This window comes from Corythoichthys intestinalis, chromosome 9 (assembly GCF_030265065.1).
Source record: "Corythoichthys intestinalis isolate RoL2023-P3 chromosome 9, ASM3026506v1, whole genome shotgun sequence".
Taxonomy (NCBI): Eukaryota; Metazoa; Chordata; class Actinopteri; order Syngnathiformes; family Syngnathidae; genus Corythoichthys; species Corythoichthys intestinalis.
Window position 1 is genome coordinate 17,140,237 of NC_080403.1, and position 21,974 is coordinate 17,162,210.

The window sequence follows — 21,974 nt, forward strand, 5'->3', positions numbered from 1 at the left end:
TATACTACAGTTATCGATTTATTATTTTTGTTATTTTTAAGTCTAAAAGCTTTCATTATTGTTTTTGACTACATAATAATTACGCAATAATTTTTCATTATTGTATTAACTAAAAACTAGGGCTGTCAAACGATTAAAATTTTTAATCGAGTTAATCACAGCTTAAAAATGAATTAATCGTAATTAATCGCAATTCAAACCATCTATAAAATATGCCATATTTTTCTGTAATTATTCCGTAATTATTGTTGGAATGGAAAGATAAGACACAAGATGGATATATACATTCAACAGACTGTCCATAAGTACTGTATTTGTTTATTATAACAATAACTCAACAAGATGGCATTAATATTAACATTCTGTTAAAGCGATCCATGGATAGTTGTAGTTCTTAAAAGATAAATGTTTGTACAAGTTATAGAAATTTTATATTAAAACCCCTCTTAATGTTTTCGTTTTCATAAAATTTGTAAAATTTTCAATCAAAAAATAAACTAGTAGCTCACCATTGTTGATGTCAATAATTACACAATGCTCATGGTCCATAAAATCAGTCGCACCAAAGCGCCAGCAGGGGGAGACAAAAAACACAAGTAACAAGTGATCATGACACTGCTGTCATTTTAATCTGTTTGAGCGGGGCATGTGCGTTAATTGCGTCAAATATTTTAACGTGATTAATTTAAAAAATTAATTACCGCCCGTTAACGCGATAATTTTGACAGCCCTACTAAAAACTTTTTTCTTTTTTTTTTTTTTGGTCATTTTAGTAAGTGTTATTTTACAGCATAGTGCCAAACTTGGTCATGAATTTGCATCTTTCCCGCCCCTGTGTCTGGGCACTTTGTTGAATATAGTCCATTTCAATCCTAAAAAGGCAGCTGACTTGAATCCAATTTACTGCAACACAGCTGGTATTGGTCAATATGTTCACACTGCATCAACATTAGAACTTAACTTCTTTAATGTCTCCTTTCTCACCACCTCCTCTTCTTCTTCTCTTCTTCTCCAACCAGAATGCTAAAAATAGCACAGACCGCTTTCATTTTCAAGCTGCAGGGAACGCATGCACCATACGCTCGCTGCTGAAGACACCGGGAGGCGTTTTCAGCGTGTCCTGCTCGCCTCCCTGCAGCTACAAAGACCAAGAAACGCACCCAGAATAGCAGCAAAGAGCCCTTTCATCGATTTGGGCTCAAATTAGCCTAGGAGGGGAAAAGCAAGTTGTTGAAAATGCAGAGAAGAACACAAAACACTTGAGTTATTATTATTATTATTGGCTTTGTTATTGATATCTCCTTGTCAGCGTTATCAATCAGGACTAAATGTTGTTCTCAGGTCCATAGATTGTCCATGTTGTCTTGTAAAGTGCAGATCAAACTACTTGTGGAGTCCGTTTGCCACCTGCCGATGCTGTCTTTGCTTTTATGTACAAGGGGTGAACACTGTACATATCACGTGAAAGTCACAGTCACTCTTTCTTGAGCACACACATGCATACATATTGCATATTGGTCACCTTGATCCACGTGTGTGTTTTCATGCAGGTCAAACAAATGACCGACTATTTCAAATGTTCAGAGCGATATCCCGCACATATTGCAACTTTCTCGGGTAGGAGTCGTTTCTGATGAAAGCATTGGTTTGTGCCGTATGAAAAACGATGCATAGATTTCCCAGCTTTCCTCCAAAGTCCATTTTAAATGGAAATATAAGAGAAATAATTGATAATTAGGTGGAAAATATGCAAAGAGTCAAATCCACTCAGGGTGTGCTTCCAACAGAAAGGTCAACATTGTGCGTTTCTGCTACTGCGGGTGTAACGAAGTGGATGGGGGGGATTCCACATGCATAGACAAAAATGATTTTTGTTGTTGTTTTAAAAGTTACAGTACATATAAATGATGCATCAACGCAGCTGTGACTCCCATTCCTGTTCTCATGAGAATTTAGTAGGATCTTTTACAAAAAGTGACTGGATTTAGTAGAAAAGTGACATTTTTTGTTTTTTTTTTTTCCATCAAACTGGGCATCAAAAATAAATTCGTTGAGTTGAATTTTTAATGCTGGTTAAAGCTAAAATGATCATGCTGCTTACAAAATTGCAGTAATTTCTAGCAAGTCAAGTCCCACCCCCCCATATCTTACCTATTTATTTTGTCTTGCACAAAATTTGGAAAAACACAGCAGTTATGCAGGAATTCTGATTTTTAAAATGCCTAAATGTTAAATAGTAATAAATCAAAAATATATTTATTAAAAAAAAAAAAAAATCAATTTTAAAAATAAGTCATGAACAATACAAAATATAAATAATTCTAAAAAAAAAAAAAAAATCTAATTAATTGAAAAAAATAAACTTTAAAAAATGAGTTAAAACAAACCATAATAAACCGAAAAATAGAGGAAAAAATATTAATAAAATATGCAAAAAGTGTAGCTTGTGTGTATTTTGTGGTGGGAATTTAATAAAAAAAATTTTGTGTACTGTATACAGTGGTACCTCGACATACGATCGCTTCGACACACGATCTTTTTGACAGTCGACGTAAAATTTGACTCGCCATTTGTTTCTACATCCGACGACACGCTCGAAATACGATGATATATGACAGTGCAACAGTTTATTTGTTTTCCCGCACGACGGACGCTGATTTTCTTTTGAGAGAAATCAACAGGGGTTCCAACAATGTTAGTGCGGGTGGTGAAAAAAAGGAACAAGATGAGGTTTACCATTGAAATGAAGATAGAAATGATAGAATAATATGAGCGTGGTGGGCGCGTCGGTGAACTGGCGTGACAGTACGGCCATAGAATGCCTACGATCTCGACGGTCCTCCTCCGACCTCCGTTCGCCAGTCTTCATGAGTTAAGGTGACATTTATTATTGTGGTAACATCGCCAAATAATTGCCAGCTTTGTCAGGTTTTTAACCATTTATTTCAGAACTTGTGCAACGCAACATTCCTACTGTCTGCCGCAGCTGAACAAAGTCAAAGTAAAAATCCCCTCTCTCACTCTGTCAACCACGCGGTGCGTTCAGGTACACCACGCAAAACATATCTGTCACATTCGAACAGGTTTAGTTACATTATTACAGGTATTATTATTATTATTATCATTAGTAGTAGTACTATTATTATATTATTATTCCAATTTTTAGTCATAATTCATTTGTTTTGCTGTGCGTAATTGCTATTTGCAGTAGAACCAGCAGCATTTATTAAAGACTTAGTGTAGATTTTTGGGCTGTGGAACGAATTAATGGAATTATAATGTATTCTCATGGGAAAACCCTGCTCAACATACGACTATTTGACAAATAAGGTCCTGGAATGAATTAACTTCGTATGTAGAAGTACCACTGTATTATATGACCTCACATAACTTAACTCTTTTGCTGCCATTGATGGCAATAGCATCCATTCCATTTGAACTGGGAGCGGTTGGAAGCAAGCGACCGAACACTTCCAGCCCCTCCCAGTTCAAATGGATTGGACTTCTATTGCTGTTAATTGGTACTTTCAATATCAATTTCCCTTGTTTTACTAAATTCCACAACACATACTCTGAGACCAGGCAGTGAATGAGTTAAGCTAATGATAACTTTTCCATTGTCCCTGAAAGAGTTTAGTACAGAATTTTTCTTATCTTTAACAAAACTGGATCATATAGTTCCAATGGTTGACGTGACAGAGGAAAACGACGTTTTCCATTTCGCACCCAACGATTAATTAAAAACAGCTATCAACTCAACAAATACAGTGTTCCCCAGTTTAATGAATTATTTAGGAATAATTCAACAACTGTGGAATTATGAATGGGGACATATAAAATCATTGTATGCAAATGTGCTTTTCCTGTTTGGTCCATCCAATGTTAAAAAAAAAAAAAAAAAAGTTTAAAAAATGATTGAGTTTTGTTTTTCTTCAGTTCAACTCATAACTCAATTTACTTCCATATATGAGGGAGCTCATACCTCAAACATCCCTACTAAATTCCCAACGAGAACATTTTCATCACAAATAATCAGAGTTCTAGTGCTTTTTGATTGGTTAAAAAAAAAGAAGATACATAAGCGAAAAAATGTATATTTGAGCCACCACGAATCAAAGTGGGCTCACTTCAAAATTTCTTTCCACTTCTCTGTCTTATTTCTTCTGACTTTTCTGTATGTTTCGGGGTGTTGCATGAGAGCAGCGGACGTGGGCGGTCGGCGCATCGGCAGCGGTGGCGTGACACGTGCTGCGCCTAAAAATAGATGCGGGCGGGAGAGTTCATTGAAAACGCCGCATGCTACACACGGACAAATGTCTCTCCTGTCTGTTCACATTCGTTGGACCCCCAAATGTCAAACCTGTAGTTCGGGGTCAAGGTATGCTACAGTGCTGCTGATTCACACCACCGTCGTAGATGGATGGACGGACTTTGGCACTCAATTTGAAACGGTTCATTATGGCAACAATCTGCATCACAAGTGTCTGGTGAAAGTCTACTGTATATGCGTTGTCTATATATTTTAATGCCTATATACGATATATAAATACATCTTTTTTTTCTCGAAGCTTCAAGTCATGCTTCTAGAGATGAACTGCATGTCATGCAAGACTAGACTACAACCATTCTGCTTAATGGCCTTTGCAACGGTTAGTAAAATCCACGACGGCAACGCGCTTTTTACGGCAACCTGGCGAAGGCTTCTAAGGTTTGGGAACGTTTGTGTTTTTGGCATTTAGGAATCTTAAAGAAAATATTTCAAGCTAATTCTAACTCATTGACGGTGATGAATTTGCACTCTTACCCTGCCTTACCCTACTCTTTCCTGCACGCCCTCAAATGATCAATGCCAATTCATCGTAGTCAAAATGGTCAAAATGTAATTTAATTTACGGCAAAAGTATGAAAAGAGCCACATGTGGCTTTAGAACAGGGGTGTCCAAACTTGTTTTTAGTGGGTTTTTTTTGTCGCTTCCAGCATATTATGTAAGCAGGATATCATATATTATATAAAATATCATTATATATGGCCCACACCAGGAAATAAAATTAGGCCGAGAATCTTTTGCACATCTAATTTTTAACACTATATGGAGTTAGTCGCTTAAACAATGCCTTTCCATTCGCTCAGAAACCTGACATGTTGGAATCAATGTAGAAAACTGTTGAAAATTTCAGTCATAAACTTATATAAAATGATAATAGAATGTGATAAATTGAGCTATCTTGGGTGTGATTGTCTTAATGTTTTTTTTTTTTTTGCTGTCACTAGACATTTTCTCTTTCTTCTGAAAAGTTTGTTTTAGTAGTGTAACTTCAAATATACATACAATATATTGCAATATCCTTTCACCGCTGGATTATTTTGTTACTTTCAGCTCTTAACAGACAGTTAGAGACATCAAATCCATTTCATCCGGGAAGGCTTTGCATTGAGTGATCTTGTGCTGGTAGCCCTCCGAGTCAAAATGGATTAGACGTCTATCAATGACAGTCAATGTGTTAATGTTAACAAAAAAAAAAAAAAAAAAACCTGCATTTTTTAAAACCCGATCTTTTTTATCTTTCTCGGCTCCTCTGAAAATGACATGGTCAGATCAGGGATAAAAAGTTTGGACACCCCTGCTCTAGTGTCACAGTTTACAGCCCATTGATGTACAAATTGGCTTAGCATAATTAGCATGTTTATCCATATGGGGCAACATCACAAAGGACCTATTCTGCAACTACCGTGGAATGAAAGCTGAGTTTGTACAGACGTCGGTAATAACCTACTAGTATATTAACGCAGTTGCTAAGTCAAAATTAATTTTTTTAACCAATCAGATTTTAAATTTAAAATAAAAGTCTAATACCATACCTTGTGTATAACAATGTGATTAATCTCAATTAATCTGAAGCACCAAATGCTATTAATTGCGCTTTAAATATGTAATCATTGCACGGCCCACAATGTCGATAATGTTCAAGAGGTTGCCGAAGAAGCCCGCTTTTCTGGGTTGATTAATCGCTATTAATCGCAAGTATAAATACTATTAATTGCGCTTAACAAATGTAAACATTGCCCAACCCTATTTAACGCATTTGATATTCAGCATCAAGTGAAGATGATGTTTTTGTTGTTGTTGTTTTTTTTTTGTTTTTTTTTTTTAAAGTTATTAGATACCGTTGATATCCATCATCAACTGGTCCAGATAAAGCATGTGGTGCATTTGTGTGCAGTTAAAGTGATTTTGTATATTATCGTTGATTACAATAATGCATGGTCTGCCACTGATTTCCAGTAAGTACTTGTGTGACTGGAACACTTTTAGACCATCAGTGTAAAAGAATCAAATAAAACCCAGTAATTAAAGCGGTAACTGCGTGACCATGTAATCTCTCGTAAATTCTGATGGACTGTCAGGACTGCTATAAACTAAGAACCCTCTAAACTAATAAAGACTATGCAATTTCAGGCTATGTGAATCGGTTTTGCGTGTAAAAAAAACAACCAAACAAAAACCGAAGACGAGACGAAACATTCAAGTTGTCCTCAAAGCTCTGTGGTATAAGACCAGTTCGGGTGAATGGCGTCTTGAAGAGAGTTTGCAACGTAGCAACACGTTGCGCAAGAGCAAAGCAGCGAGGCGTCGAGGCCGTTCTCAGTCACTCATCAGATACTGACTACTAAGGTGTCCCGCCACTGGGGTACTCTATGTGGTGCCCATGGCTGTCAATCATCCGTGCGAAAACCAACAGTGAAACAAAGCCCTGGGAATGGATATGTTTTTTCTTCTACATATATTTTGCGGCTAAAGCAGAGCAGTGCACCCTGGGAAGTAAGGGATTAAGTGACTTCAATGTGTTGTTTCATCTTTTAAAAAGCTTTTTTTTCATTGCTTAATTTATATTGGTGTGAGATTTGAGTTTCCCAGTCAGGAATCTCCATGCAAATTTGGACCTGTTTGATAGTTTTAAGGGCAGGTGTGAAGCGTGGCGTGAAGAGCATCTCGCTCTTGAATTCTATTGCCTTTGTATTGTTTTTCCCAGCGGTGAGACTAAACGTCTGTGAGCATCTTGGTGATGTTGACGTAGTTTGTGTTAGCCAGCGTGCAGTTGGCAGTCTTGAGGTTTTCCCGGCGGAAGTCCTCGTTGCTGTTGTTGACCGCCTCCTGGATCTCCATGTAGTCCGACTTGCTGATGGTGGATCCGCTGCGACTCTTCTTCAGTTCCTCGCCCGACTCGCTCTTGGGCGCGTTGACCTGGAGGTACTGCGCCTGCTCTTCTCCTTCCGTCTCACGGTGGTAGAAGTAGTTGAAGTTGGACACGATGACGGGCACCGGCAAGGCGATGGTCAAGACGCCGGCAATGGCGCACAAGGAGCCCACGATTTTTCCTCCGATGGTAGTCGGGACCATGTCACCATAGCCCACCGTGGTCATGGACACCACAGCCCACCAGAAGGCGTCAGGTATGCTCTCGAACTGGGACTGTCGTTCGTCGGCTTCGGCGAAGTAGACGGCGCTAGAGAAGAGAATGACCCCGATGAAGAGGAAGAAGATGAGCAGTCCTAGCTCTCTCATGCTAGCCTTGAGGGTCTGGCCCAGGATCTGGAGCCCCTTGGAGTGACGCGAGAGCTTGAAAATTCGGAACACTCGCACCAGTCGGATCACCCTGAGGATGGCTAAAGACATGGCCTGCTGTCCGGCTTGACCGTCGTCAGGGCTGTCTGCCAGCTCGGTGCCGAGCGTGATGAAATACGGGATGATGGCCACGATGTCGATGATGTTCATGAGGTTACCGAAAAAGCCCGCTTTGCTAGGGCAGGCGAAGAAGCGCACTAGGAACTCGAAGGAGAACCAGATGATGCAGAGAGTCTCCAGTATGAAGAAGGGGTCGGTGAAGTAGGTGGAGGTGTACCTGATGACCGTGGTGTTGGTCTCTGGGGAAAAGATCTCAGAGTGTGACTTGTGCATGCCGTCTTCCTCGTTGCGGAAGATGGGGAGGGTCTCCAGGCAGAAACTGACGATGGAGATGAGGATGACCATGACGGAGATGATAGCGATAATCCGGGCCGGACCCGAACTCTCCGGGTACTCAAAGAGAAGCCAGACTTGTCTCTGAAACTCGTTGTCGGGGAGAGGGCGCTCCTCCTCCTTGATGAAGCCCTCATCCTCGCGGAAAATCTCGATGGCCTCGTCTCCTAGCTCGTAGAAGCGGATTTCCTCGGAAAAGATGTCCAGCGTGACATTCACCGGTCTTCTCAATCGCCCACCTGACTGGTAGTAGTACAAAATGGCGTCGAAGCTTGGTCTGTTCCTATCGAAAAAGTACTCGTTCCGCAGTGGGTCAAAGTAGCGCATCCTCTTTTTGGGGTCTCCAAGTAGTGTCTCAGGGAACTGCGAGAGGGTCTTTAGTTGGGTCTCGAAGCGCAGCCCGGAGATGTTGATGACCACCCTCTCGCAGCACTCGTGGTCCGCCTCCGGGTCGTAGTCCAGCGGGTGTCCCGGGTGCGCCGCCGCCTCGTCGGACGGATCGCCCGTGGCGACCGTCATTGTGTCAGGAAATGTCGACCAATCTGGGGCTGTCTGTGCCGTATCGCGTTAGGGTGCGGAGAATCGGCCGGGACGTCTCTCAGGGCGGGACTGCATGTAGAACAGTCGCATAAGTAGGTCAGGTAAACTTGAGACAAGCAACACTTGATACTTCCTCAACTTGTACCCTCATAAAAGAATCGCCTCAAACTTGCTCCAATGCAAATTATACACTAGCAGGTTGCGCGCCTTGCATGTCAATTACCTCAATGCAGGCACAGTCGGTGCAGCAGCTCGTAAATTAGGACGCCCTATCTGCCGCATTGTGCCATTTTTAACTAAAACCTACCGGTTACCGTTTTATTTTTCCTTCTCCTCACCGTCAAGCCATGCGTGAACACGACAATGCGACCGGTGCCATGCAGCATCCTGCTGACAACATCACTGCAGTCCAACACACGCGCGCACACGCGCTCATGCAAAAGGTACCGGCTGCTTCTAATTCAGGTTGGTGCCGAACAAACAGAACATAAATCACTTTTTTAAAGGGAGGGTGATCGAGAACACGCTGAGCTGCTGTGTTTGAAATATTCAAAAACACACGTGAATAATTGAAGAGCAGAAGGAAACAGCAGCCAAGGGAAGAAAAATGTATTCTCTTCACTGCAAGGGTGATGAGTGGGAGGACTGTGTCACAGTGTTGTTGTTTTTTTTAAAGCAGGCATGCATTCACTGAAAAATACATGGAAATCATGTCAATATTAATGTATGATGTACATACCTGCAGACATCTTAGGGGTTTCTGCTGCTGCAGTTTGGAGACAACCAACTCTCATGTCTTGGAAGAAAAATGCATTCAATCTATAAAATGATGAGTGATAATCATCTTAATAGCGCCTCTCCAATGCGGGAGTGGTGATGATCACCTCATGGTGACTGCCGCTGCTGCTGCTTCTGCTGCATCCTCGCCGTGTGCACCGGCCGAAGGCGACGGTGCGCGGGCGGGTGTGTCCTCGCACCCCCTCCTCCTCCCTCCTCTTCTTCTTCCACCACACTCGTGATGGTGATGATGATAGGGTTAAAAAAATGACAAGGTTCGACTGCAGGAAGAGGATTTTTTGGAGGAACGTGGAATGAAAGGTGAATAAAATAGGCAAATGATAGTAAGATTAGCTAATTTCAGGTTGAGATTTACAGTATATGACGCAATTAATTACAGCTATAGAGCCTCACAACTGTCATGTATAGGAACTGATGGTAAAAAGTTTGTTCTGTATTGGTTAAAATGCTATAGCTTTCCACTTAAAACCACCAGTAATGTTTTGCTGTAACTGTTTTTAACTTCAGAATGGGTGTTTAAGTGTGCAAAATGAATTATTTAAAACATGACAAATAAGGAGGACAAAAATAGAACACTGCGTAAGAGAAATTAAATGTTAAAAAGCACAGACTACATAATGTAAAGATGTAAATATGAGAATGTTTTTGCTACCTTAATTCAATATGTAAAATATTATACATTGAAGTGCTTTTTAAAAGTGTATGCCTTTTTATTAGAGTTATAAGTAATGAACTATATCTTATTAAATATAAATCATATTAGAAAATTATAAGGATCTTGAATATAATCTTAGACTCCCCACAATTAGAATATGTTAATTTAATACTCATACTTGTACCAATAAAATTATTACTAACATAGAGTAAATGCAAAATGTGGAAAAATACTGGGGCACTTTCTTTAGATTTCAGGTCACTTTCTATTAATTTTGGGCAATTTTCACATTACTTCCTTGTTACACAATTCGACCCCTTCGATGGTGCTTTAACGTTTGTTCATTTGTCCCTCCTAAGGACGTCTAGCACTGCCAATGGCACTGAAAGATAAACATGAATTTTAGAGTACTGACGAATCCCTTCTTGTTGATTTTGGATCGATTCGTGCTGGTTTTGGGGCTCTTATGGGTCACTTTCTGCTATTTTAGGGCATTTTGTGATCATTTTGGGGGCATTCCCAAGTTACTTCCTGTACATTTAGGGTCACTCCCTGTTAATTTTGAGTCAATTCAAATGTTTTTTTTTTTGTCAAAAATAATGACCACCAGTAGAAGTTTTTTGCAGGTCCGAGTTGAAAATCAGTAGTGTGAATAAACGTTTTTTGTTAGAAGTGAGTGTACCAATTGAAATAAATGGGAGCAGTGAAAATATATGAGGACGTTTAGTGAACTGTACACTTTTATCAAAAACTGGCTGGTAACATTTTTGAAAATTTTTATATGAGAATTATGTGACTCAAGCAAAAACTGAAGGACTAGTAGCATTTTGAAAATTTGAAATTTCACAATACCTCCCAAATTTGACAAAAAATTCCCCATAAATTTTTGTGTCGTATTTCATTCAACTCCCACAAAAACGCGTCCATTCACCCGTATTGTTTTTTAACTTCAACCTGCAAAACTATCTCCATTGGTGGTCATTATTTTTCACACACACACACAAAAAAAAAACTTCCATGAATTGCCCCAAAATTAACAGGAAGTGGCCCGAGAATGCCTTAAATTTATCAGAAAGTGGCCAACACAAGGCGACCTGGAATCAATCGGAAGTGACCGGGAAATGCCCTGAAATCGATAAACGATGTGATCAATAATCAGGAAGTGACTCGGAAATTGCATCCCAGGAATGGCTTACAATCAAGAGGAAGTGACCAAAAATAAACAGTATATGTCACCTTGCAACCGTAAAATTAACAAAGAAGTGACCCAAAATTAAAAATGAACATATAGTATACCATTGACAACAATAGACATCCAACTCATTTAAACTGGGAGAATTGGCTACAAATCTTGCAGCCACTGACGGCATTATACGTCCAATTCATTATGACTGGGAGGAGCGGATGAACTGCAAGCTTACCCGGCAACAAATGTCCATTAATAATAGATAAAAAAACCAAGACAAAAATAGATCTGACGCTCCATTGCAGCTATTTTAAGCAGTCCACACTACACGACTCAATAGCGTTGTGTCCTCAGCGTGCAGGCGAGCGACTACAAAGGCGCCGTGGCCGAACGTGACTTCGGGAGAGAGGCCTAAAGGTCGGCGGGATTCCCATCACATATGGGAGAAGAAGGGGGGATGGTGATTTATGAGGCTTTGCCAAGGTTAGTGTTGGCAGCTTCCATCAAGGCTGCAACAGACGCTGATGCCTCTCACTGGCTCCATAATGGCTTTCCCCGCTTCTCTGTGACATTATTTTTGAGTCGGGGGATGACTTTAACCAACTCACTCACCGTCATAGACGGCGATAGACGTCCAATCCTTTTGTTACTGGGAGGGGGCAAATGAATGAACCAGTCCAAAGCAATCGGACATCTATTGCCGTCGATGGCAGCTTGCAAGATAATGAACTGATTTGGTCCCTTTCGATGTTCCACATCTCGACGTGCAGCCACCCCAATGCGTTTCATCCTTATCAGGGAATTATTGTCACACTAAAACCGTCTTATCCTCATCCAGCGCCTTGTTCTCCCACCTCCAGTAAACGCAGCTTACATCCCTTAACGGCGAAGCACTCCAAAGCTGTTCGGGACAAGAAGGGGGGCGCAGATGGAGAGAAAGTAGGGATGAAGGGGGGATGAATTTGGGGATTGTCAGATGGAAGCCCAGCAGGAGGGGAAAAGAATTTTGGTCCAAGCATGCGATGCATTTGATTAATCTGGACAGGAGAAAATATATTTTTTAAATAAAGCAGTGGGTCAGAAAGAGGTTTCAGTTTGTTGTGGCCAGCAACTAAGAGATTCTTAATGCGTAACTTGCCAAAACAAAATAAAATATCAATGAATCGTTACAGTTAAATTGATTTTCATAGAAAGAAATGACCCTACAATGTGAAAAATTATTATGATAGAAAGAACGTATTATATTAGGAAGGTTTCATTCTGATCTTTGGTCACTTTTTGTTAAATTCAGGGCAGTTCCAGGTCATTTGCTGTTGATTTTTGGTCACCTCATGCAGATACTAGGGCATTCTTGGATCAGTTCTGTTTTATTTGTGGGTTACTTTCTGTTTATTACGGGGCAATTCGGTTCACTTCATGTGGAGTTTGGGACATTTCTTGTTGATTTTAGGTTAAAAAAAATCCGCAATAATCTAACCAATTAAAATATATTAAAAAAAAAAAAAAAAGATATATAAATGGGGGTCTCAGAGTGGAACTTCAAGTCACCTGAGTGTTTTCCGTCATATATATATATCTCAGGTGACTTGAAGTTCCGCTCTCAGACCCCCACTTTGGCCAATTTTCAAAATTGTTTGTTTGTTATGGGGGGGGGAAGAAATATGTAGAACAGGAGGGCATTTAATTAAAAAAAAAAAAAAAAAAATCAAACAGCAAAACCCTAACTGGTGGCGAGAGCACGCGAGAGCAGATTTAAAGACGCCACGATTTTAACTAGATATTATCGCGTACCTACCTCTTTTCAATCCAAAAACTCCATGTAGCATGTATCATTTTTTGGGAATTTTAAGGGTGAAACATGGTAATATAACAAGGGTCACGATGCAGACATCAAGGAGTGGTCCAGATCTTTATTTTCATATATTTACCCTTTTAAACGTTTTTTCCCCCCATTTTTCTTTGTTTGGATCGATTATTTATCATCTAAAATATTGGGGAAAATGCGACAGTAACGAAAAAGTACAATTAATCGATAGTTATGAGGTAGATATTCGTGACTTTTTTACAGACGCCAATTTTTTCATTGTGACGTAATTTGTTTATAGGTTTACAATATGCGATTGAATAGTTTTTTAAAGTCGTCTTTTTTTTTAAACTAAATATTAGACATAAATTATGATTCTAAGCTAAAAATGATAGACATTTCATTTTTTTTTTTTTTTTTTTTTTTTTTAAAACCTGTCCTGTTCAGCTGTTTGACACAGAGAATGGAAGTCTAAGTGCCCAGATTCTGAACAGTTTTAATGTTTCACATTGAGAGTCTGACATACTCCCATTGTGATCATTCAAAATACCTTTTTATTATGACAAAGCAGCGAACAGGAAGGGATTATGGGGGAACAGAAGAAAAGAAATACAAGAGAAGAAGGAAAAGAAACACATACACAAACAACAACTAGAAATACATTGAACATCTAAACTAGTTACTAATATGCTGGTGCTATCGTCAGCGAGATGTATTTCCGGTTTACACCATGTGGGGGCCTATTGGCCAGTGAAAGAGGAGAATGGGGGTGGGGGTGTCTATAAGCCTATAAGCTAAGTGATTGAAAGGGGTAGAGTGTACACAAATCAGTTCTGTGATCTAGAACCCAGTAATCGTGTGAATCTCTTATGAGTAAGCCCGTTGGCGACCAACCCTACGCCGCCGCATCGCCAATCCCGGCACCGGGACCCCCGACCCGAGAATGCCCTACCACATCCAGCAGCACGCAGGCCCCACCGGGCGCGCGACAGCCACGCAGACGGGCGGAGAAGCCGCGCGAGCGCCAACCCAGGGCCACGGCCCCCACCCAGCCAGCCCGGGGAGGGAGGGCGGTCGTGGGGGCGGGGGGCCATTCGCAGCCCATCCCTCCTCCCGCAGCCCAGCAAAGGAACCATCGTCCCCCCCCCCGGGACCCAGGGTGGTCCCCCGGGCCACCCGCGCACCCATCAACCGGCCTTCAGGGATGGCAGGAGGGGACGCATCACCAACCCCACGCCTACACCCACCCCCGCCCGCCCACCCGGGCCACGAGCCACAGCCGCAGCCCCCCAACCGGCACGGCACGCCACGGGACTCCCAGCGGCCCACCAAGCCCCAGGCAAGGCAGGGTCCCCCGCCGGTGCAGGCGACACCCCGCTGATACACCGGCGCCCAGTCAGCGACCCGCGACGGAGCGCAGGGCGGATGCCCAGCCAGAGAAGAGAGGGGAAGGCGGAGGCAGGAGAACGCCCAGGAACTGCCACGGGAAATGATAGACATTTCAAATAATAAATATGATTACTTACCTTCTTTTTATGGCTGGGATGAAACAAAAGTGGTTGCGCGACGTCTGTAAACGGGCAATTCAGGGTAAAACGGACAAATTAAAAATAGTTTGGGGGCTTATTGTGCCATGAATCTGCTATGGCAGCATTTAAACACATTGTTCTATCAAACACAACAGTTCTTTTGGCTTAAAATACAGCACTTTGTTTCAAATATATATATTTATATTTACATATATATGAATGATAAAAATTGTAAAGAAGAATGTGTCATCTTTTCTTCTTTGGGTCACTCTGTTGATTTTTGCTCTCCAAAACAAAGGATTCTCACAAGGGTAACTACTAAAGGATATTTTTGTGGGTCCACCAATGGAGATTTTTTAGTGGGTCTGTGTTAAAAATCAGTATGAGTTAATGCAAACGTTTTTGTGGGTCTTTAGTGGGTGTTATGTCAAAGCATCTCTACAAAATAAATAAATATTACAAAACGAAATTAGCAATCATCGACTCTTGGACCCACAAAAAAAAAAAAAAAAAAAAAAAAAAATGGCGGTTATTGTTTTGGACCAAAAACTTCCCATTCAATCCCATTGACACGTAAAAATACAACGTCCATATGTACAACTTTTCATTTTTTCAACATATAACTAAAACAATTGACATGTTTCAAATGTTTTTGACCAAAAACATTGGCCAAACAGTATGTCATTTCTTTATTACGAAGACAAATGTCGACCTATTATGGACAAAATTATTGGGACACTATTTCACAACAGGGATGTAAAAACAGAAATTAGGATTTTTTTTCCCAAGCTTTTAAAGCGCCGGGTTGCATGAAAGGACATCACGGCGTTACTATTCACCAAAAAAATTGAACAAGAGCATGACTCAGGAGGTGGGTGAGTCAGTGTCGCTGAAGCAGGGATCCCCTTTTGTTTTCTGAGTCAATACATGAGCGCCTGCACTGTGTGAAATTCAAGTCAAGGGATGCATTTCCCCTGGGAAAACTGAGTTATATTACAGCAAGGTCACATTTGAAATTAAACTCCCTTTTGTATGAGGTTCAGGAAGGATCAGATATATTTATAATGATGATCATTAGCATGGACTGGCACGATTTAGTGTTATTACAACAAAAGGGTCCGGTTTGGAGAGAGGGAGGGAAAGTACTGCAGTGTACTGCATGCAGCAGAGACATCCGCTGTGTTGTGGTGGGACGTGAGGGATTTACAGCCACCGAGTCATGGTGATGAAAACTTGTCAAGAAGAATGTAAATGTTAGCTTATTCAACTCATTGGCTGCCATTGACGGCGAAAGATGTCCAATCCATTTGGAATGGGAGGAGGGGGGAAAGAACGACTGTTCATTTGCTGCCAACCCCCCGCTTCAAATGGATTGGATGTCAACTAATGATAAACTCATTTGGATTCACAGTAGAAGGATGATTGGATGTCTTTTGAATTATATTTGCATGTTTATGCTAACATTTTTCCTTGCGCCTGGGGCCTCACTTGAACTTCACTTGAAGCTCATCCATAACAATAACAAAAAAGTCCGAGTGTGCATCTGCTGCAATTATTCACAGCTCTCAGCGTTTCCGTCCGTCCCGCCACCCTTGATATTTCCTGGTTGGTGACTATGCGCTGTCAGAAATGGCGGCAAGCGAGGATGTCGTCAGTCACAAGTCCGTCTGTCCGTCTTTTTGCTCTTTGCCGTCTGTGTAATCGCACTCCGGGGGGCTTTCATAAAGTTCACTGGTCTTTACGGGGCCTACGCTTGTATAAAAGGAAGTCCTGAGAGCATGGGAGGGAGGAAGCGACGTTTCCTTGAGGAGGTCTAGAAATAATGGATGAAGGCAGGACATAGATACTAAACAAAAATGACTCAGAGTGCACAGAATTCTCTTGTGCTTTGTCTTACTAATGTTACTACAGTTTTTAGTCAACCTCTATATATTTTGGAACAGCAGATTCAGATTTTTTACAAATTTTTAGTCCGATTGGGGTGGACGGAAAAGGTCACTCGCTTTGTTGTTGTTATTGTTGAGAACACTGATTAATATCGCTAGCCATTGTCATTTTCGGTTGGATTGGAATGACTGCGGAATCAATCAATCACAAAACGTTGGATCGAATAAATTCTGTTCGGGTGGTCCTTAGTCGCTTGAATTTGTTGCTCTAAAATGCGTTCAGTTTTCTTTCCCCCAAATTTTGTTTTTCAGAATAATTTCTAGACCTGTATTGATATATTGCCAAGCACAATTAAATTGAAATCAACCAAGATGCCCCCCTCACAAAAAACAAAAAAAAACACATCTTTTAGATTTTTCAGAAATAAAAACGCTAACACTGTCAAAATTGCTTTTTAGTTTTCATTGATTTAGGTCAAATATAACCATTAAATAAATAAAACCATTCAGTGATGCTTTATCAGCACTAATTAATTTACCGTCAGGTGGCCCGGTCTCAAACTTTTACCTCCACAAGTTGGTGAAACCCACAACAGTGGAGGTTATGCATTCGGTTCAGTGGAGGATATGTCTTCAGTTCAGCTTGTTTGTTTGCTTTTCTATATGTTTGTATTGAAGACCAAACTTGCAGGATATGTTTTTAATATAAAACGGAAGAGGTGGTTTAATTTTGGGGTCATGAGGTCTAAAGGTCACAAAGGTCAGAAAAGGAATTCCATGATAATGGATTATCTCATTTACCTCAAATTTGCATGGTAGCTGATATGATGAGTGGTGACATTTTGGGGCAGGTCGGCAAAGTAACAGTGCCCACTCTACCGAATATGGCGATGCTTTGAATTTGGCTGCTTATGCGGCATCGGCTCTCTCCGAGTACTCCTCTAGTTCACACATTGTATTGCTTTTATTAAATAAAATTATTACAAGTATAGTTAGGGTTGCCACCTTTCAGAAATAGAAATAAGGGACGCCCCTCTCGCGCCCAAAGACTTAAAGGCGAAAAAAAGGGGCATCCCCAAAACTCCTTAAATGCATAGAAATGTATCCATTTTTCGATGAGAAAACTGTATTGTGCACTATGTGGGCATGGCAGTTTCCTTGCAGCAGATTTTTTTTTTTTTTTTTTCCTGCAGATTAGTGAAAACGAAGTTGTGAATATCGTAATTAACATTTGTGTTGTCGGCACTGAATCCGGTCACGTGATCCATTGACAAGCCAAATTTCTTAAGGGAATGTTCCAGGAGAGCTACAATTCCAGCAGCTGACTCGTCTGCATTCTCTATGAAGTCCAGCATTTTGTTGGTGAGCCCAGACTCTGGACTGAAGTTTCTAGTTTGTGTTTTACGAGAGCCACTGACAGGTGACAGTTGACAACAAGCGTTTTCGTTTTAATGTCTCGCAGCGAATCAGCGAGTGCGCAGGTCATGCAGTGAATCATAGGAAAAGTAGTCTCGGGACAACACTGAAGTTGTGCTTTGTAATCTGTTCGCTTGTGCGAAAAAACTACATTTCCTCACGCCATTAGACGCCACTTCCTGCCAAGAGCCCAAAGCTGTGTTCATACTGTAAGCTCCATGTGTTAATAAAGAAACAAAGTTGTCAGCACGTCGTGTGTTCGATACCTTTGTCAACAAAAAGCTCATAACAAGACACTATGCACGATCCGTTTAAAGTGCATGTGACACGAAAAAGCATGTTTATTTCATAATACACGGGGTATTTTATGCCCCTGAATGATATGGACCGCTTGGATGTGTGTGGAAGCGATCGCTATATTTATTTAGTTTTTTTAATCCCGCGCCATGAAAATGAGTGACTTCCGGCTTCGGTCTTGCATTGAGGAGGAGGGCGCTGTGACGTGTACGGTAGAAGACGTCCTCTTCACTATACAGTGTACTGTTGTGTATGAGGACGAAGGATTCAGCTAATTTTGCGGATTAATACGTTTATTTTTTGCATCACGCCAGCCAAACGGCTGCAGAAAAATCATTCTGTATGCGGGAGAGGCGTATGGGCCTTTTTGGAGTTTCAAAAGGTTCCCATTCACCGTGGATATTTACTGTGGGACCATTGGACTCACGAGGAAGTGAGTAAACATCTTGTTTTGTATTATGTCAAATACGAATACAGCGATTACAAAGTAAACACTATAAACTTCCTTTAAATAAAAGACTACTTATGTTTGATCATTGATAGGCATGTAAAAAGCTCTCCTCATGCTCATTAGCAGCACGTTAGTTGCACAACAACTCCAGCCACCCTTATCCGGGGAACGAACTGTAAATTGCTCTCCGCCGGGCGGTTTGCCCATCCACGAAGACAATCGACAACCGGGTCGTCATGTCAAATAATCCAGGCTAGTTATGTGTGATTTTCCGCTTCGAAGACTTTGAAACATCACTCGGTTCGGGTTAGCATGTCGGCTAGCTGTCACTCCTTCTGGTTTGTTTACATTCTCCAAAGCCAGGGAAGGGAAATGACATATGTCCGATTTAGGTGTCATAAAATATCGTTCGAGAGGTGCGACAGTAAAGGTGAAGTTGACAGTTTTGACCATTTATGGAGTAATTTTGCCACGTCGTCTTGAATAAATGGATTTTTATTATTTCATATTCCATTTAGCACAAGACTGTTATTTGCCATTTATTTATCAATTGGGGAAAATACTTGGATAAAAAGAATATCCTGCAAAAATATTGAAGTAAAGAGACAGAAACAATGACATTTTGCCGCTCTCTTTGTCGCGTTTTCCTCGTTGTGAATAGTTCCCCCTCGACGGGCTGACTGGTCCTTCTCAAGCCATTTATATAGCTATTGGGGAAAAATACTTGGATAAAAAGAATATCCTGTAAAAATATTGGAGTAGAGAGACTGAAACAATAACATTTTGCGGCTCTCTTCGTCGCGTTTTCCTCGTTCTGAACAATTCCCCCTCATTGGGCTGAATAGTAAAACCGATGAGCCCAGTCTACCGCTGACGTCATCCACCTGTTGGGGACGCTAAAGCCCTATAATGGTAGGCGTGGCTAACTGGCAGATTAAAAGACTAATTTCTCGTCATCTGCGCTTTGCTAAATTGTTGTATATAGTCGAATCGTCTCAAAATATGATTCTAATTCACATAATAATGCCATTTAAGACTTTTTTTTCTCGTGTCGTATGCTCTTTAAGAGACGCTGGGACTGGAGAGCTGTGAGTAGTAGGAGGCGAGGGGAAGATGAGCGAGAAGCAAAACTTCGCGGTCCGCTATTATTTTGTTTTCTTATTGTTGCCAAAATAAAATGGAGAAAGCCATCAACGACTCATCTCCTTCTTTCCCCCCAATGTTTTTATATTATTATTTTATATGGACAAGAGCTGCCGGATCTGCCAAAATGAACATGAAGTTTGATTATTATTTTTTTAAACAATGTCATCAGATAGACAAAAACATAAAATTATGTGCAAATGCCTGCATCTTCAAATCATGAAAATAATAACAGCCTATATCTTACCAATCTTGTAATCTCGATGGGTCTTGTCTGCATTCCATGTCAGGTAGTCTAGGCACATTGTTTGCATCCTGATTAGCGTCTGGCTAATATATGTAAGGTCCAACATAAAATTCCAACCTCCTCTTCTTCCTCCAACTCTTCAAAAACTTGGATCTCCTCCCTTGCACTCGATCTATCACTTATATCGCTGTTTGAATCATTGTTTGAAGGGCTTTGTATGGCGGCCGTATGGAGCGCTGCCATCGCTGTTCTCGGTGTGACCTATCACTTCCGGGTTCGTCCCCTTTCAGGCTCGAACTTCGGAAATGCGATTATTTTGTCAAATATACAACATATAAATTATTTTTTCATGCTTTATTTGTTGGACAATGTTTAATTACTTTAATTGTGACCCTTTTTGGCATGTTATGAAATTACTTCACATTCCTGCTTTAAGATCTTGAGCACATCACCCGCTGCCTTTGGACCCAGGACTTGTTTCAACAGTGCCTCTTGCTTTGTTCTCCCCAAAGTCATTTTCTTCACCATTTTGGAATCACATAAAAATCTTCTGATTGAGCCTGTGTCCACAGTCAGCACTATTTGGTGACGTTTTACTGTGTGGTATACCAGTGTCACCTCAGCTGCAGTAATTTAGAGGGTAGGAGTGGGATGATGTCAAATTCACTATCAATCAATCAATAGATAGTATATATCCGCAGTAGGACTATTTATTCAGTGTTTATTTGCTGTTAATCTATTAGGAATAATTCCAAATGAGGAGCATCAGTAAGCGTAACAAAATAAGATGTTCTTTATGGGTACATAAATTCATTCCATATTGATTGATAATCAATGCATGCTTCAAAAAAAAAAAAAAAAAAAAAAAAAAATCAACATTCCTGAAAATAATCAGCCATAGTAGCAACTGAAATAGCCTAGCTATGCTCCTATCAATGCAAGATGTACAGTATGAAGGTAAATATAAATATAGCCTATATGTTATCCATATACTGTACAAGAGCAAAATAACATACCAAATCAAGCTCAGGGGACGTTTCAGGTACAAAGAATTGTGACGAAGGCTCTTCTGGGATCTTATATTCCGTTTGTGGAGGTCCCCTGCAGCATGCTGTTTTACACCTCCGTGAGACGCTGCAAAAACTTTCCAGCCTGCCTTGCTGTTCGCTTTATAATCATCATCAGTGACTCTATCGAATCACGGTTCCCTTCTTTTCTTTCCACTCCACTCTATTTTTTGGAGACGTTTCCCCTTTTGAGGATGAGGTGGGGTGTCCTGAGCTTCTGCTGTTGAAAAAGACATTTTTGTTTTGAAAACGCACGGAGCGGTTTGCAGGGCAGACACCAGTGGGCAGGCAGATAACTATCTTGCCGTCTTTAATATCTCCTGCCCTTTTTGTTCATTATTGTTGGCTTAGTGGTCACTCATGAGCGCAGGAGGTGTGTGTTTGTGTGTGACAGACGTGCATGGGCTGGGCGCAACGCTACCCGCCACTCCCCGCCACCGGAGCCGCGGGTCGCGCAGCGTCGCCCCATGGGACAATTATGAAATACGGAATAAACTGCGTTCCGTATTAAGTTTTAATTCCCAATTACGGAACGATTCCGTACTTCAAGGGACGGGTGGCAAGCCTAAGTATAGTAAACATTTTATAACAATACCGCTTTGATTTAAAAACAAACAAACAAACAAAAAAACTCATTCACTGCCATTGACAGTGATAGACGTCCAGTTCTTTTGAACCGAATGATCGCTGCAAGCCGCTCCCTGTTCAAATGGATTCAACATCTCCCGTGGTCAATGGCAGCTAATAAGTTAAATTTAGTACACGCATGGCAAATCTCAACCCCTTTCTTCTCTGATGTGCCATGTGAAACCTGGTCATGTGACCTGAAGCACCTGGCTTCCTCCCACTGCTGACGAGCATCTCTGGGGATCCGGTCTCCGTGGCAACCGAACCGAGGCAGAATAGAACATTGCTACAGTGACAATGCTGATTTTGT

At 41.0% G+C, this 21,974-nt stretch overlaps 1 protein-coding gene across 1 annotated transcript; it reads right to left on the minus strand.

The window, feature by feature from the left end:
• Positions 1–1,259: 1,259 nt before the first annotated feature.
• On the minus strand, positions 1,260–9,485 carry LOC130921924 (potassium voltage-gated channel subfamily A member 2). The gene is made up of 2 exons (XM_057846296.1): positions 9,298–9,485; positions 1,260–8,627 (listed from the first exon to the last, which is right to left on the minus strand). The coding sequence occupies exon 2, from the start codon at positions 8,535–8,537 to the stop codon at positions 7,041–7,043; it is 1,497 nt and encodes a 498-aa protein (XP_057702279.1). The 5' UTR covers positions 8,538–8,627; positions 9,298–9,485; the 3' UTR covers positions 1,260–7,040.
• Positions 9,486–21,974: the final 12,489 nt, after the last annotated feature.

Bases quoted from the DNA above. Each gene is read 5' to 3' on its own strand.
- LOC130921924 (XM_057846296.1), bottom strand. From the start codon at position 8,537: ATGACGGTCGCCACGGGCGATCCGTCCGACGAGGCGGCGGCGCACCCG.